Source organism: Agelaius tricolor, unplaced genomic scaffold (genome assembly GCF_023055355.1).
Source record: "Agelaius tricolor isolate 1412-34295 unplaced genomic scaffold, bAgeTri1.0.p SCAF_25, whole genome shotgun sequence".
NCBI classification, from domain to species: Eukaryota; Metazoa; Chordata; class Aves; order Passeriformes; family Icteridae; genus Agelaius; species Agelaius tricolor.
The window spans coordinates 2,662,007-2,676,838 of record NW_027269285.1 but is presented as its reverse complement, the minus strand read 5'-3'; the positions used below and the strand labels follow the sequence as shown (position 1 = coordinate 2,676,838).

At 44.8% G+C, this 14,832-nt stretch overlaps 1 protein-coding gene across 2 annotated transcripts in view; it reads left to right on the top strand.

Moving 5' to 3' along the window:
• The window catches only part of CLTC (clathrin heavy chain), a 30,969-nt gene that overhangs the window by 7,523 nt on the left and 8,614 nt on the right, over nt 1-14,832 (top strand). For both annotated transcript variants that reach the window (XM_071447987.1, XM_071447988.1), the window contains exons 2-25: nt 53-260; nt 2,331-2,599; nt 2,912-3,073; nt 3,846-3,959; nt 4,323-4,496; nt 5,116-5,313; nt 5,962-6,162; nt 6,720-6,872; nt 7,180-7,302; nt 7,478-7,615; nt 7,704-7,868; nt 7,957-8,137; nt 8,473-8,636; nt 10,300-10,425; nt 10,986-11,128; nt 11,481-11,715; nt 12,022-12,144; nt 12,239-12,384; nt 12,529-12,712; nt 13,083-13,275; nt 13,700-13,857; nt 14,037-14,201; nt 14,293-14,400; nt 14,510-14,677. In XM_071447987.1, the coding sequence (XP_071304088.1) occupies nt 53-260; nt 2,331-2,599; nt 2,912-3,073; nt 3,846-3,959; nt 4,323-4,496; nt 5,116-5,313; nt 5,962-6,162; nt 6,720-6,872; nt 7,180-7,302; nt 7,478-7,615; nt 7,704-7,868; nt 7,957-8,137; nt 8,473-8,636; nt 10,300-10,425; nt 10,986-11,128; nt 11,481-11,715; nt 12,022-12,144; nt 12,239-12,384; nt 12,529-12,712; nt 13,083-13,275; nt 13,700-13,857; nt 14,037-14,201; nt 14,293-14,400; nt 14,510-14,677 (3,999 nt within the window). The remainder of the gene's footprint in view (nt 1-52; nt 261-2,330; nt 2,600-2,911; nt 3,074-3,845; nt 3,960-4,322; nt 4,497-5,115; nt 5,314-5,961; nt 6,163-6,719; nt 6,873-7,179; nt 7,303-7,477; nt 7,616-7,703; nt 7,869-7,956; nt 8,138-8,472; nt 8,637-10,299; nt 10,426-10,985; nt 11,129-11,480; nt 11,716-12,021; nt 12,145-12,238; nt 12,385-12,528; nt 12,713-13,082; nt 13,276-13,699; nt 13,858-14,036; nt 14,202-14,292; nt 14,401-14,509; nt 14,678-14,832) is intronic.

Below are 14,832 nucleotides of genomic sequence, written 5' to 3'. Positions count from 1 at the left end.
GTGGCTATACCAAGGTAATAACTTAATGTTAAATCTTTTTCTTCTCTTCCAGCTCCAAAATCTGGGCATCAACCCAGCAAACATTGGGTTCAGCACTCTGACGATGGAGTCTGACAAATTCATCTGCATCAGAGAGAAAGTAGGAGAACAGGCTCAGGTGGTGATCATTGACATGAATGACCCCAGCAACCCCATCCGGAGACCAATTTCAGCTGACAGCGCTATCATGAACCCTGCCAGTAAAGTCATTGCACTGAAAGGTATGAGTTCTGCTAAAGGGCTGCTTGAAGTGCATGGAGAGCCTGCTGCAGAGCGAGTTTATGAGGGACTGAGCTCTCCCAGGTCATTTATGTGGGAGGATCCTGCAGCAATTTTCCACAGCTTAATGGGAGATTAAGTTGAATGCATTTTCAGTTCTTCTGGAGGCAGCTGGGCAGGGAACTTCAGCTGAGGCTTCCTGCTATTTTGCTGATCATTAGGATGAGGTTTTTCCTTCAGTCCAAATGCTGCAGCTTCTGAGCAGGGAGAGCTGGAAGCCAAGTGTGGGCTTTAAGGAATCATGTTAGAGGGAAGTGAGACCTGACCTAGGAGTGTAACTCTTAGATCAACTAAACCTTTCCTTAGGGACAGGAAAACTAAGGCTGGGAAGGGGAGACAAATATTCCTTGGTTTGGCCTTGCTGAAAGAGACCAGTGCATATTTATTATATCAGCCAGTGATAAGAGGAGTAAAACTATGCAGGGAAGACTTGTGTGGTGAAGGAAGTACAAGGTCAGGCAGCTTGGGATCTCTGATGTTCCAGAGAGCAGGCATTCCTCTGGAGTCTCCAGAAATGTCCATCTCTTCCCCTCAGAGGCCCAAAAAGCTTTAAGTGCAGTCACTCTAGAAATGCATGTAATGCTAATGGAAAGATTTGTATGTATCCAATGTTACCTAACTTTGACTTTAATACTGTGCTACTGTTTTGTCACAACTTTAATGCTTTCTTGTGTGTGCAGATGGTGAGTTACCTCAATTGACTGTACCTAGTACCTGTTGTGTCTTATGACAAGAAAAAGCAGAATAAAATGGCTCAGATTTATGGTGCACATGGCTGAACAGTGGTGTTTAAGCAACTGAAGGCCTAAAACTCAGAGGTTTTTCATACCCTCCCAAGCAAGGGAGACCCTAAGATTCCCAAAATTAATCCGCTCAAGAGCCCAAAGTGTACTTAAATCACTGGGATCTTAATACTGAGCTTTTTATGAACAGGACTGACCCCTTTGACTCGATTTTGCCTTGTAATACACCTTGCCTAGCATGTAGGAATGTGTTACCTGAATGTCCTCTCCCTTGACCCTAAAGCTCCAGCTGCACTAGATATGGAAACAAACTGCTGCCTGTAGCCTGAGTAACTCTGTAGTAGAGAGATTTCTCCAAGTTCTGGAGAAACTCCTCACTCAGCATCTTGCATCAATTGCTGAGCTAATGGCTTTGAGCTAAATCAGTCCTTGGTGAGTGCAGGCACTTGCCTCTGTGGCACTGTGACTTCCTCATGCTGGGCTACAGTTAGTAACTGTAGCAGCTTTCTGGCCTGCATCCAGTTTTGTGGGATCTTTTCTATTCCTCCTGGGCTACACTTATGTGTGCTTAAATAATTCTCTCCTGTAAGTAATAGAACTGTCAGAACTTTTCTTATCTTCTCAACAGGAAGAAATAATTTCTTAGGCCAGTGTGTTATAAAAACTGGTAGATATGACTGCAGGTGGCCGTTCAGGATGTTTGTATGCACCATTCTATGTGATTTGGAGAACTTTTCCTCTTGCCTTCTAGAGCTTGTGTTGGTCCCTAGATTCCTTCCCCTGCACAGTTCCTGTCAGTCTGGTTTGCAGTCAGTAGCTGTGTATCCCATTAGTGCAACCCCAAGGTTCTGGTTAATTAGCCTGAATTGCAAAAGCCCTCTGCCAACCTGACTGTTCCGTGTTGTGCCCTTTTAATACTTGAAACAGATGTGGACATAGCTGTAACGGCCACTGACAGCTTCCCTCAGAGCTCCAAGGAGCTTCAGCATGACTGTGACCTGGTTTTGATGTATGTGAAGTATCCTCCAACCCATTTGTGTGGCTGAAGCTTTTGTCTCCTACCAACCCATTCTCCACATCTGTTTGATTGCTCAGTAGTGGCAAATCAGTAAAATCAGCCCCAGGAGTGTGGTCTGGTTCCAAGTGGAAGCTGATCCCTGAAGGTCTGCCAGTCTAGAACAGCTTTTGCTTGAAGGAAGTCCCCAGGGTTTGATGTCCTAGTGCAGCTCTTCTGCTCTGCCCCGTGCCTAACAGCTCTGTGTCTTCTAGCTGGGAAAACGCTGCAAATCTTCAACATTGAGATGAAGAGCAAGATGAAGGCTCACACCATGACAGATGATGTCACCTTCTGGAAGTGGATCTCTCTGAACACCGTTGCCCTCGTGACGGATAATGCCGTCTACCACTGGAGCATGGAGGGCGAGTCCCAGCCCGTGAAGATGTTTGATCGCCACTCCAGCCTTGCTGGCTGCCAGATCATCAACTACAGAACTGATGCCAAGCAGAAATGGCTCTTGCTGACTGGAATATCTGCACAGGTACTTTACCTCCAGGAAGGTGGGGAAGCTCAAGAGCTTGTCTTGTTGTCTCCTTCTACAGGAACAGGACTGATCTGTTTGTTTTATTAAATGTAAATGCTTGTCTCAATCTTCAAATTACAAACTTAAGTGTAACTGAAAATCTCAAATTACTATAATTGGATTTGTAATGATATAACACTAGTGCAAGGTTAAGAGTCTGAAGTGTTGCTGTTGTAAGAGGAAGCTTTAAATGGCAGCATGTTGACCAATATTAAATGAAATTACTGTCACAGTGCCTGTTTTTCCTGACACTTGTTCTTTTTTGTGTAGCAAAACCGTGTAGTGGGGGCAATGCAGCTCTACTCTGTGGACAGGAAAGTGTCCCAGCCCATCGAGGGACATGCAGCCAGCTTTGCACAGTTCAAGATGGAAGGGAATGCTGAAGAATCCACTCTCTTCTGTTTTGCAGTAAGAGGGCAAGCTGGGGGTAAGGTAAGGCTTGGTTCTAAACATGTTGTAGTCTTTAGTGACTCACCCTGGTTCTCTGCTTCCAGGAGAACAAGTGGCTTAATGCAAAAAGTTACATTTAAGGAAGAAAGTGAAGGACTTTGTCAGTCTGGATATGACATGTGGTGCATGCAGAGCTTGGACTGCCTGGTGTAGCAAGAATCTGTGAGTGGAGAAGTTAAGTGGCATGTCATGACCAGCCCAATTAGCTGCTTGAAACATGAGGCTCTCAGCTTCACAGGCTAAGCTTGAGGGAAAAGCTGTGGTAATCTTTCTTTGGGGCTGATCCTTGGTATCAGGCTCAACTAATTTCCAAATTGTTGGATGAAAATAAAAAAAAAAGTGAAGCAATAGTGTTGCAAGGCTAAATAGTGATCCCATGTGAATGCTGGAATTAGGTGAGTTACAGCAAAACCAGAGTAAAACCAGAGCTAGATTCAGAGAAACAACTTCAGAACTGTCTCTGTAGAATGTGAACCAAGTTAAAAGAGTGCATCTAAAGGAACCTAACTGAATCCTGAGACTTCCAAGTAATTAGGGGCAACTAAAGATCACATTTAACTGTTTCCCTCACCTCTGGTACATGAACACCAGGTGCCACACCTTTAGCCAGTGAAAATGTTTAGGAAGATTAACTTAGTTTGTCTTTGCATAAACTTGGGATTAAGGCTGAGCAGCAAAAGAACTGCTGTAATTTCATTGTTGAATCTATTGTTAAATAAATTAGATGCAAGAATTAATCTTATCTCTTGCACAGCTGCATATCATTGAGGTTGGCACACCACCCACTGGGAATCAGCCCTTTCCAAAGAAAGCTGTGGATGTCTTCTTCCCTCCTGAAGCACAAAGTGACTTTCCTGTTGCTATGCAGGTATGGCAGCTGCAAAAGGTCTGCAGCTTCTCTTGGTGGATGTGACAGGAGCAGGGAGGGCACTGGGAGCCAGCTGGTTAATGTGGCCCTAAACTGGTGGGACTGGTGGACTGCTGCTCCTGCTTCAGTAGTGGTAAAGGTGGAGGAGACAAGCAGCATTCAAAAGCAGCATGTTCTTATTTATAGAGGAAATATCCATATGTTTTAACTGCTTTTCAAGCTCTTCAGACGTCATTCTGCTGTGATAGTACTCAAGTAAAAATAAAACAGCACTTCTGGCTGTCCTGAAATGGCCCAGCTGTTTCAAAAGCACCAACTCATTTATCCAGTGCCAAATTTGAGTAATCTATTTGTGTTTTGCAGATCAGTGACAAGCACGATGTGGTGTTCCTCATAACAAAGTATGGCTACATCCACTTGTATGACCTGGAAACTGGCACCTGCATCTACATGAACAGGATCAGTGGAGAGACCATTTTTGTTACAGCCCAGCACGAAGCAACAGCTGGAATTATTGGAGTCAACAGAAAGGGACAGGTAAGGCAGCTTGGCCTGGAAGCCACTGCTTTAGCTGATCCCCCTGGCTCCTCATGACACACTGCAGGGTTCATGACTATGAATAAAAATTCAGTTTCCAGAAATGTTAACTTTGAACTCTGCTCAGAGCATGTGAGGTCTGACAGTGTTCTGAGCCCCAAAAGAAATTTCTATGCTGTTCTATCTCCATACTTAACTACTTTATGAACAAGTTACTAACATTGTACAGCCATGCCTTTGGCCCACGTTGATTTTGGGTGGTGTTGCTTGTTGAGCATGGGGAATATAGAGCAGACTTGTTCCTGGTGTCCTCTAGGATTGATTACTTATGACATTGAGTTTTAGAAAGATCCCTATATCCCTGAAAGATCCATTGTATCCCTGTGCTTCTACCTCTGCAGATACCTCAATTAAACTGTTAATTGCTTTCTTTGATGCAGACAATGGATGAATTGGTTCTTTCTGACCAGAGGTCTCTTTAATAAAATGACAAGTATGAGTTACCAAGGGATGAAAAAGTTTCCATAAATACCCCAACTTTCCCCACAGAAGTTAGCTTAGCCTTTGGCTCACTTCTGATACTTGGGCTAACTGGAGGTTTCCCTGCTGGTTTCTCCAGGTGCTCTCAGTGTGTGTGGAAGAGGAGAACATCATTCCCTACATCACCAACGTGCTGCAGAACCCTGACCTGGCTTTACGGATGGCTGTGCGCAACAACCTGGCGGGGGCCGAGGAGCTCTTTGCCAGGAAATTCAATGCACTCTTTGCACAGGGCAACTATTCAGAGGCAGCAAAAGTGGCAGCTAATGCCCCAAAGGTAAAGTGATCAGAACAGCACTGAACTCTACTGACTTCAGCTTCTTGCTTCAGGGAAGCTCAGTGAATTTTTCTAGTGGAAAGGGCACAGTCTTTCTACTGCTCTTGTCCCAAGGTAGTTTGGTGTTTCACAGGTACCTTGGGTGATGACAGTGATTGCAAGCTGGATGATTTTGGAGTTTGTGAAGCCCACAGAGGAAGGGAGGAATAAATGATGAAGTAATGGCTGTGATTCATAACGTTTCTGGTACTCACCTTTACTTCTCCAGTGATGCAAGAAAGTGTCTGTGAAAAGACAACCTCTAGCTGAGACTGCACCTGGAAACAGGATAAAAAACCCAGGCTAAGACTAAATTCAGATGAGAGGAGCTTGCTTGCAAGGCCAAGTGTGTCCTAATTCTGAACTTAAATCTGCATTGCTACTGAAATAAATGTAATGGGTTATTATAGCACATTTTCTGTCAGAGCATCTCAGTGCCTGAGCTGGTGTTCTGCCATATTGCTCTTGACATTCTGGGCTGGCAAAACATAGAAATGCTTGTGACAGCTACAGTGACATTACCTCCAGCTTCCTGGAGAAACTCCTGCCAAGCCACAACAGCAGAAAAGAAAATTGAAGTGGATCTCTCTCTCTCTCTCTCTCTGGCAGGGAATCCTGCGTACTCCAGAAACCATACGCCGGTTCCAGAGTGTTCCAGCTCAGCCAGGACAGACTTCCCCTCTCCTGCAGTATTTTGGCATTCTGCTGGACCAAGGGCAGCTGAACAAGTATGAGTCACTGGAGCTCTGCAGACCAGTGCTCCAGCAGGGCCGCAAGCAGCTCTTGGAAAAATGGTTAAAAGAAGATAAGGTGAGTTTGGGATTGATCTCTTCAGAGCTGTGGGGGGGAAGGAACAGCACTGCCTGACAACCTCCCCCCTTCTCAAGAAAATTCAGCTGGGAGCTCAGCAGTGACAGCAAATAGCTGAGCAATAGGTGCTCACTCTACCTGTCACTATGCCTCAAACTACTGCAAGAGAATTGATCAAATTCTCACTCATTCTGCATTTAAAATCACAGCAGGATGTGCAGAGCATGGAAAGCTCTAAGCTGCTGCTGGGCTTTGCCAAACCAGTCCTTTGAAAACCGATTGCAAGTGCTGTGAGCTGTGGTTACAGCTGTGTAATTAATTGGAGAAACATGCTGGTACAATGTGTCACCACGTTCTGGCTCTGAAAATTGGTTTGAGTGCTGTGGAGCATGAGGAGCTGAGCCCACTAGAGCCCTGCTGGGAGAGTCAGCTCAGGCTGTCAAGCTGGACCTTAATTTTTTTAAAGTCCAAAAGGAAGAGAAATGAGGAAGAGGGTGGTGGTGCATCTCAGCATGGCTCTGTCAGGGTGGGCTGACTGCATTTCTGTTTCTGAGCAGCTGGAGTGCTCGGAGGAGCTGGGAGACCTTGTGAAATCTGTGGATCCCACGCTAGCACTTAGTGTCTATCTGAGGGCCAACGTTCCAAACAAGGTCATCCAATGTTTTGCTGAAACAGGACAGGTCCAGAAGATTGTTTTGTATGCTAAGAAGGTGAGAGAAAATTAAATTGCTGTATCTGTCCTGTATTTAATAATAACTAGTGCATGTTCCAAAGTAGCTAGAAGTGACTGTGGGGAGTCTGAGAGCCTGTATAGTATTTACTTTTGCCTCAAGGTTTTTATGAATAGTTACTGTTAGACTTCATACATGGGTCTTTCCCTACTTCCCCATGTAGCCTTTTCCAAAGAGGAAATCCTGGCTGGGTTGTGTAATCTCCTGACAGTAGCTTTGGCTGAGCTCTGTATTTTTAACAAGGTGTGTGCTCTTGCTGAGTTCTCACTTTCCATCATCTTCTCAGGTTGGATATACTCCAGACTGGATTTTTTTGCTGAGGAATGTAATGAGAATCAGCCCTGATCAAGGACAGCAGTTTGCACAAATGCTCGTTCAAGATGAAGAGCCTCTTGCAGATATAACACAGGTAAAAAATAACTTTATTGCTGTAAAATGTTGACTTCAAAGCACCAAACTGGTAAGAGGAGCCCTGCTCAAACCATCAGAACAATGAGTTTGGATTTAGCTTTGGAAGCTGCATTGATGCTTAAATATACTTTCAGTTCCTAATCAAAAACCTAATTTTAATTTTTTTTTTGCAGATTGTGGATGTCTTTATGGAATATAATTTAATCCAGCAATGTACAGCCTTTCTGCTGGATGCACTGAAGAATAATCGTCCCTCAGAAGGTCCCCTGCAAACACGTTTACTTGAGATGAACCTCATGCACGCCCCTCAGGTACCTGCTCAGGCTTCTGGAGCTGCACGTGGCAAACACTGCTAGGGGTGCTCAGGAACTGAGTGAAAGTGTTCCCTGTTCCTTCTAGGTTGCAGATGCCATCCTGGGAAACCAAATGTTTACTCACTATGACCGGGCTCACATAGCTCAGCTGTGTGAGAAGGCTGGTTTGCTGCAGAGAGCACTCGAGCACTTCACAGACCTCTACGACATCAAGCGTGCCGTGGTTCACACTCACCTCCTCAACCCCGAGGTAAGGCATCAAACACCCTGCACCTACAAATCCAGCCTTTAATAACTGCTCTTTGCTCAGGTCTGAAATGCCCTGTGTGTCTTTGCAGTGGTTAGTGAATTATTTTGGGTCCTTGTCGGTGGAAGACTCTCTGGAGTGTCTGCGTGCGATGCTGTCCGCTAACATCCGTCAGAACCTGCAGATCTGTGTCCAGGTGGCCTCCAAATACCATGAACAGCTGTCAACACAGTCACTCATTGAGCTCTTTGAGTCCTTCAAGAGCTTTGAAGGTAAGTCTGTACTTCTGCAAGAGGAGCTGGTGCTCACCTTTTCACAGATGTGTGTCTGTCTGCTGAAATCTAGAAAGCCATAATGAGCTTAAGGAGTTAGGCCTCAAACTGGTTGAAACAGATCTAAACCTTCAAGTTTCCCTGTTTAGGATGGATACCACTATTCAGTTGCATAATTGGTTTTTCTGAAATCCTGGAAAATGTTTGGAGCTGTAGAAAAACCTAGAATGCTGGCTTCTTGCCTTTGTCCAAAATGGTGCCTAAATTTCTGTAGCCTTTGGGATTTGTACTTTTAAATGAGACCAGCAAATAATGTGTTGACTGTTTCTCTCCAGGTTTGTTTTATTTCCTGGGCTCCATTGTAAACTTCAGCCAGGATCCAGATGTGCACTTCAAGTACATTCAAGCTGCATGCAAGACAGGACAAATTAAAGAAGTGGAAAGAATCTGCAGGGAAAGCAACTGCTACGATCCAGAACGTGTTAAAAACTTCCTCAAGGTAATGTTTGGATAACACTGGACTGTCTGGGGCTGTTTGGGGTGCTGATAAAACATGGTGTGTCACTAGTGAAATGAGGCAGCTCTGTGAAAATAGATGAGCTTTAACCTTTGCACTTAAGGATCCAAGTGTCCTCAAACCAGAGGTATCTGCCATGTTGACAGTACCTCCTAATGAAGTCTGAGCCTGGAATATTGTCTAAAAAATAAGAATGTCAGGTCAGTTCCTCACTATTCTTGCTAAGGTTAATCTGGCTTGAACTCTTAACCTGTAGTAAATGTACCAGCTTACCAAGAACTTGTTAAAAATGTCTGCTATAAAATAGGAAACAGTTTGCTTAACTTGAGAACACCCACAGTGCCAAACGAGTTGATAACTTAATGCTTATTTATAGTGTAATCAACTCCAACTGAGCAACTACAGAAACAACAGATGAAAAGAGTCAGTTAATTCCAGAAACTTCAGGTTCAGGGCTGATCTGTCTTACTCCTACACACTGAAATCTCAGCCAGGTGAGCCATGGTTTAGCTCTGCTGGGAGATGCCAGTCAGTGGGGATGTATCCTGACTGATCCAGAGCATTGCTGGAGAGTAGGAAAAGATGCTGTGCTCAAAGTTCAGATTCTGTAGTCTTAGTACTGAGCTTATTGACAAGTGCAACACTCTGAGAAATACCTGAGGAACCATGTGGGAGGGGAAACCTTTATCTGGGAACATTTCCTGCCTTCATGTTTGTTGGTTACATAGCATAGTCTTAGATTTTGCTGATCATATCTGAAGATGGCAAAACTCTTCCCAAGAGAATTCTCTAAAACTAACCTGGTGTCACCGAGGTGTAAGGTATGTCATTTGATCAAGCCACCTAAGATATGTTATCAAGCTGTCAAATTCCTGATGAAAGTTATTGTTTTTTGTGCTGTTCCATGTCTGGAATGTGCAGGACATGTACCAGGTAAATCTCCCAGTACAGGCCTCCCTGTGTAAAGTCCTTAAGTGTAATTTATATGTAGGATTATATTCTGGGATGTGCATGTTGGAATAAGTGATCTGAAATATGCATCCGGAATACTGTCTGCCACATAGACTAAGCTTCTGTACTGTACCCATTGTAACCTTATGCTGAAAGTTGGAATGCTTTTAGATAATTAATCTGGTAAGCAGTTTAAGTAGTACTGCTATAGAGCTTAATTCTTACTGTTCTCTAAATCCATGGTTAGGAGGTATCACATGACACATGGCACTCAAAGTTAATTCTGTATATCAGTTTTACATTATGAACCTCAACTTAATCTAGTCTTGGTTAAATTTCTTTTGAAATCCCAGAGTGCTAATCCTGCACACAAAACATCAGTGGCAACTAAAAATATTCTCTATAGCCTAGGCTTGTAATAGTTGTATTGTGTTGTAAAACTCTGTAGAGTCTGCCATGCAAAGGAGCAGGGTTAAACTCCAAAAAGCTTCTTGCTCCTCACACCCTGCAGTGGGTGTGAGTGCTCCCACTTTACATATTGCAAACAATTAGCTGAACAACAAGCTGTCATTATTTGGTTGACTGTTGAGATTGGCTTTCCAAATTCAGCTGCTTTGACAGTTTAAGTGACTGTATTATTTGTCTGCTTAAATCCAAGAGCAAAACCAAATTACTAAAGCTTTTCTCTTTCTAGGAAGCTAAACTCACTGACCAGCTGCCTCTCATCATTGTGTGTGACCGCTTTGACTTTGTCCACGACTTGGTGCTGTATTTGTATAGAAATAATCTCCAGAAATATATTGAGATTTATGTACAGAAGGTAGGTGACAACTTGGCCCTTGGCTTCAGTGAATCAAATTGATCAGTTTTTACTTGTATATGATACAATTACTGGCATCATGTTTAAGTATTCTGCAAACAGATTTGTACCTGAGACTGACATTTAAGTGATTATTAGTGGCCTCCAGTAAATTAGCCCTGATGTGAGTCAGATCTCATTCTTCAGTCAGGTTAAGCAGTAACTCCCACTCATGTGCCACTTGAAGGGGGGAGACTTGGTAGAATAACTTTGGAGTTGTTGGGGTGATTTTAAGTCTCAACATTTTGGAGGGGGGAGGAGGGGAAGTTTTCCTTTTAACTTCCTGCAGGGACAGAGTAGATTGCTCAGGAGCTCTTCCTGTGGGAGCTCAGTGAGCCCCTGGGCTGGGCTGGGAACACCTGTTGACTGAAGAATTGACTTTGAAGCTTGTTCAGAGCCTCAGAGGCTGGGAGTAGAGGTGGGAAGATGGGGTCAGTCTTCACAAGTGCAGTTCTGGGGATAAGTATTGCCTGCCCCTGCTCCCTGACAGCATCCTGACCTCTTTAAATGCTCCTGTGCAGGTGAATCCCAGCCGTCTGCCAGTTGTTATTGGGGGACTGCTTGATGTGGATTGCTCTGAAGATGTGATCAAGAACCTCATCCTTGTAGTGAGAGGTCAATTTTCAACTGATGAACTTGTTGCAGAGGTTGAGAAAAGAAACAGGTATTAAACTTCTACAAGTCCCTTAGCAATTCCCAGTCTGCTGCTCATCCATCAGTGCATGTCACACAGCTCAAGCTGGTACTGACACCAGCAGAAGCTGCCACTGGGTGAGAACCAGCTCTAATCCTTGGCCAATGTGGGGATGTCTCCAGATAACTTTGGTGTGTTTTCTTCATAGTGTCAGAAGCTTACACCATTATAATAACGAATCAAAATGTAGGTTAAAACAGAGCACTGGAACTCTGGTTTAGTTCCTGACTATCCTACACCAAGACTGGCTTCCAGGGTGTAGAAATCACGCAATTGGATATTTACTTACTCAACCTCTAACATGAAAATCAATTCCTTCTAGGCTGAAGCTGCTTCTGCCCTGGCTGGAAGCAAGAATTCACGAGGGCTGTGAGGAGCCTGCCACTCACAATGCACTGGCCAAGATATACATTGACAGCAACAACAACCCAGAGAGGTTCCTGCGTGAGAATCCCTACTATGACAGCCGTGTTGTTGGCAAGTACTGTGAGAAGAGGGACCCTCACCTGGCCTGCGTGGCCTACGAGCGTGGACAGTGTGACCTGGAGCTGATTAACGTATGTATGCCAGGCTGCTGCCTGTGAGTGACTGCTAACATCGGTGCCATGGCCTGCATAGAAAGCTTTAGGACAAAAGCATGGTTTTTTTAACATGTATTAAGCTGGGAAGTGCATGTTTCTAACACACAAGAGGAGGTGGCTGTTTAACCTCCCTTTGTAGCTTAATGAGAAACTCTCCTGCTCATCCTAAAATGGGAGGTTAATGGAGTATCAAAGGCTGAGATTTCAGTCTGCCCCTCAGTACAATTATCTGTAGGCTCCATAGCCTTGCCTTCCCTCTGAGCAAGCTGTGCCTTTCTCCAGGTGTGCAATGAGAACTCCCTCTTCAAGAGCCTCTCGCGCTACTTAGTTCGTCGTAAGGACCCCGAGCTCTGGGCCAGTGTGCTGCTGGAAAGCAACCCCTACAGGAGACCCCTCATTGACCAGGTACACCTGGCAGGACATCCACAGCCCTGCCTGTCCCACCTGGGTTTGCAGAACCTGATATCGCTCATTTCTGCATGCCTTGCTCTGCCTGCAGGTTGTCCAGACTGCTCTGTCAGAGACCCAGGACCCCGAGGAAGTCTCTGTCACTGTGAAGGCCTTCATGACTGCAGATCTTCCCAATGAGCTCATTGAACTGCTGGAGAAAATCGTTCTGGATAATTCAGTGTTCAGTGAGCACAGGTATGTGAAATGAAAACCAAGCCACAGGAAACTTGGAGTTACTGCTGTAATGTGAAACAGCAAATAAACTAATGCCTTCTCCAGAGGGGAGGGTGAATTTCTTGATCATTATATTTGATAAGCACTATTTCTTTCCCTCTTCAGGAACCTGCAGAACCTTCTCATCCTTACAGCTATCAAGGCTGACCGCACCCGTGTCATGGAGTACATCAACCGCCTGGATAACTACGATGCCCCTGATATAGCCAATATTGCTATCAGCAACGAGCTTTTTGAGGAGGCATTTGCTATCTTCAGGAAGTTTGATGTCAACACATCAGCTGTACAGGTATCTTCAGTTCTCAGGCTGTACAACATCCCTGTGCATCCCCACACAAGGACTTTGTTGGTGCTTAACACCAATTAGCAAAGTGCCCAAAGCTGCTCAGTGTCTTCTCTTACAAAACAGACACTGTTTCTGTGAAAATAGATGAGTTTTAACTTTTGCACTTACGGATCCAAGTGTCCTCAAACCTAAACAACACTTGTTTATTGAAACTTTGTAAGCCTAAAATCACTCACGCTGTCTGAGTTGTATGGAGTTAGTCCCTCTCTTTTAAAAGCTGTGGATCTATTGAGGAACTTAAATAAACCCCAGCTCAGTGTGTTGTAAAAGTGACCTTCCTGAGAGTGGCTGATGGTGGTTGTCCTTTCCCCAGGTGTTGATAGAGCACATTGGGAACCTGGACCGTGCGTACGAGTTCGCCGAGCGCTGCAATGAACCTGCAGTGTGGAGCCAGCTGGCCAAAGCACAGCTCCAGAAGGGGATGGTGAAGGAAGCAATTGACTCCTACATCAAAGCAGATGATCCTTCCTCATACATGGAAGTTGTTCAAGCTGCTAATGCCAGTGGTATGATTAAGTTTTGTTTACATCTTGGCTGTTGATAGTGCTCAGCTCTTTTGCCTGGTCTGCTCAAGCTGCAGCTCTGCCAGACCTGTATCTTGATGCAAGTAGAGGAATCTGGCTCTGCAAGGACTGCCCTAAATAAGAATGAGAAAAGGTAGTGTATTCCCTCTGCAGATAATCAGTGGTCTGAAATTTCTTTCTTTAGCTAGCTGGAGACTTCTTTCAGAGTCTTTGTGTGAAGTTAAATAAGATTTTAGTTAGGCCCATTTTAAGATTATTTGATTGATGCATAATGAGCAGTGTGAAGGTTGTTGATTATTGGGGAATAGCTGTAGAAACACGTCAAAATTAGGCTCAGCTGACTGGGGACACTTGTGCTTAACTTAAACAGTGGTGGGAAATGAACATGCTGAACTCCTTTCCATAGGCAACTGGGAAGAACTGGTGAAGTATCTGCAGATGGCACGCAAGAAGGCCCGGGAGTCGTATGTGGAAACAGAATTAATCTTTGCTCTTGCTAAAACAAACCGCCTGGCAGAGCTAGAGGAGTTCATCAACGGCCCCAACAATGCACATATCCAGCAGGTGAGTGGGACTGATGTTATTTTCCTGACTCACAGAGGAGTGTTGGAAATTCTGTCTCTTTGGATATGCACATAGATCTTGGCCTTTAAATCCATTTGACAAGGGCTTGAATGCCACACATTTAATGTGAAGCACTGGCTGAAAAGGTGCAGGAATAAGCTGGCTGTGCTCTGCCCCAGGTTGGTGATCGCTGCTATGATGAGAAGATGTATGAAGCAGCCAAGCTCCTGTACAACAACGTGTCCAACTTTGGCCGCTTGGCCTCAACCTTGGTGCACCTGGGCGAGTACCAGGCAGCCGTGGATGGCGCTCGCAAAGCCAACAGCACTCGCACGTGGAAAGAGGTGAATTTACTGCCCCTGAGCTCAGGGCCTTCAAAGCTGGGGCCTGCTCAGAAGCCTTGGTGCTAAGCACTAACACAACTCTCAATTCCAGGTCTGCTTTGCTTGTGTGGATGGAAAAGAATTCCGCCTGGCTCAGCTGTGTGGGCTCCACATTGTAGTGCATGCAGATGAGCTGGAAGAGCTAATCAACTATTACCAGGTAATTGAGCTGACTCCTATTGTACAGTCAGTTCTGTCATGGCAACCCTGTCAAAATCCGGGATTCTGGATGGTTTCTGATGTGAAATGTCTCTGTCTGTGTCTCTAAGGATCGTGGGTACTTTGAGGAGCTGATCACTATGTTGGAAGCAGCACTTGGGCTGGAGCGAGCACACATGGGGATGTTCACAGAGCTGGCAATTCTCTACTCCAAATTCAAGCCACAAAAGATGAGGGAGCACTTGGAGCTGTTCTGGTCCAGAGTCAACATTCCCAAGGTGAATGTCTGAGGCTTTAAATTTAGCTGAAAACACCTTTTTGGGCTGTCTGTACCCAGCTTTTACATGAGCAGCTCCTGAGGTTTTTAATGGAACTAAAGCGTGAGCACTGCTGGAAATTCCAGTTAACAAATATTGCTAATTCTGCCTTTTGC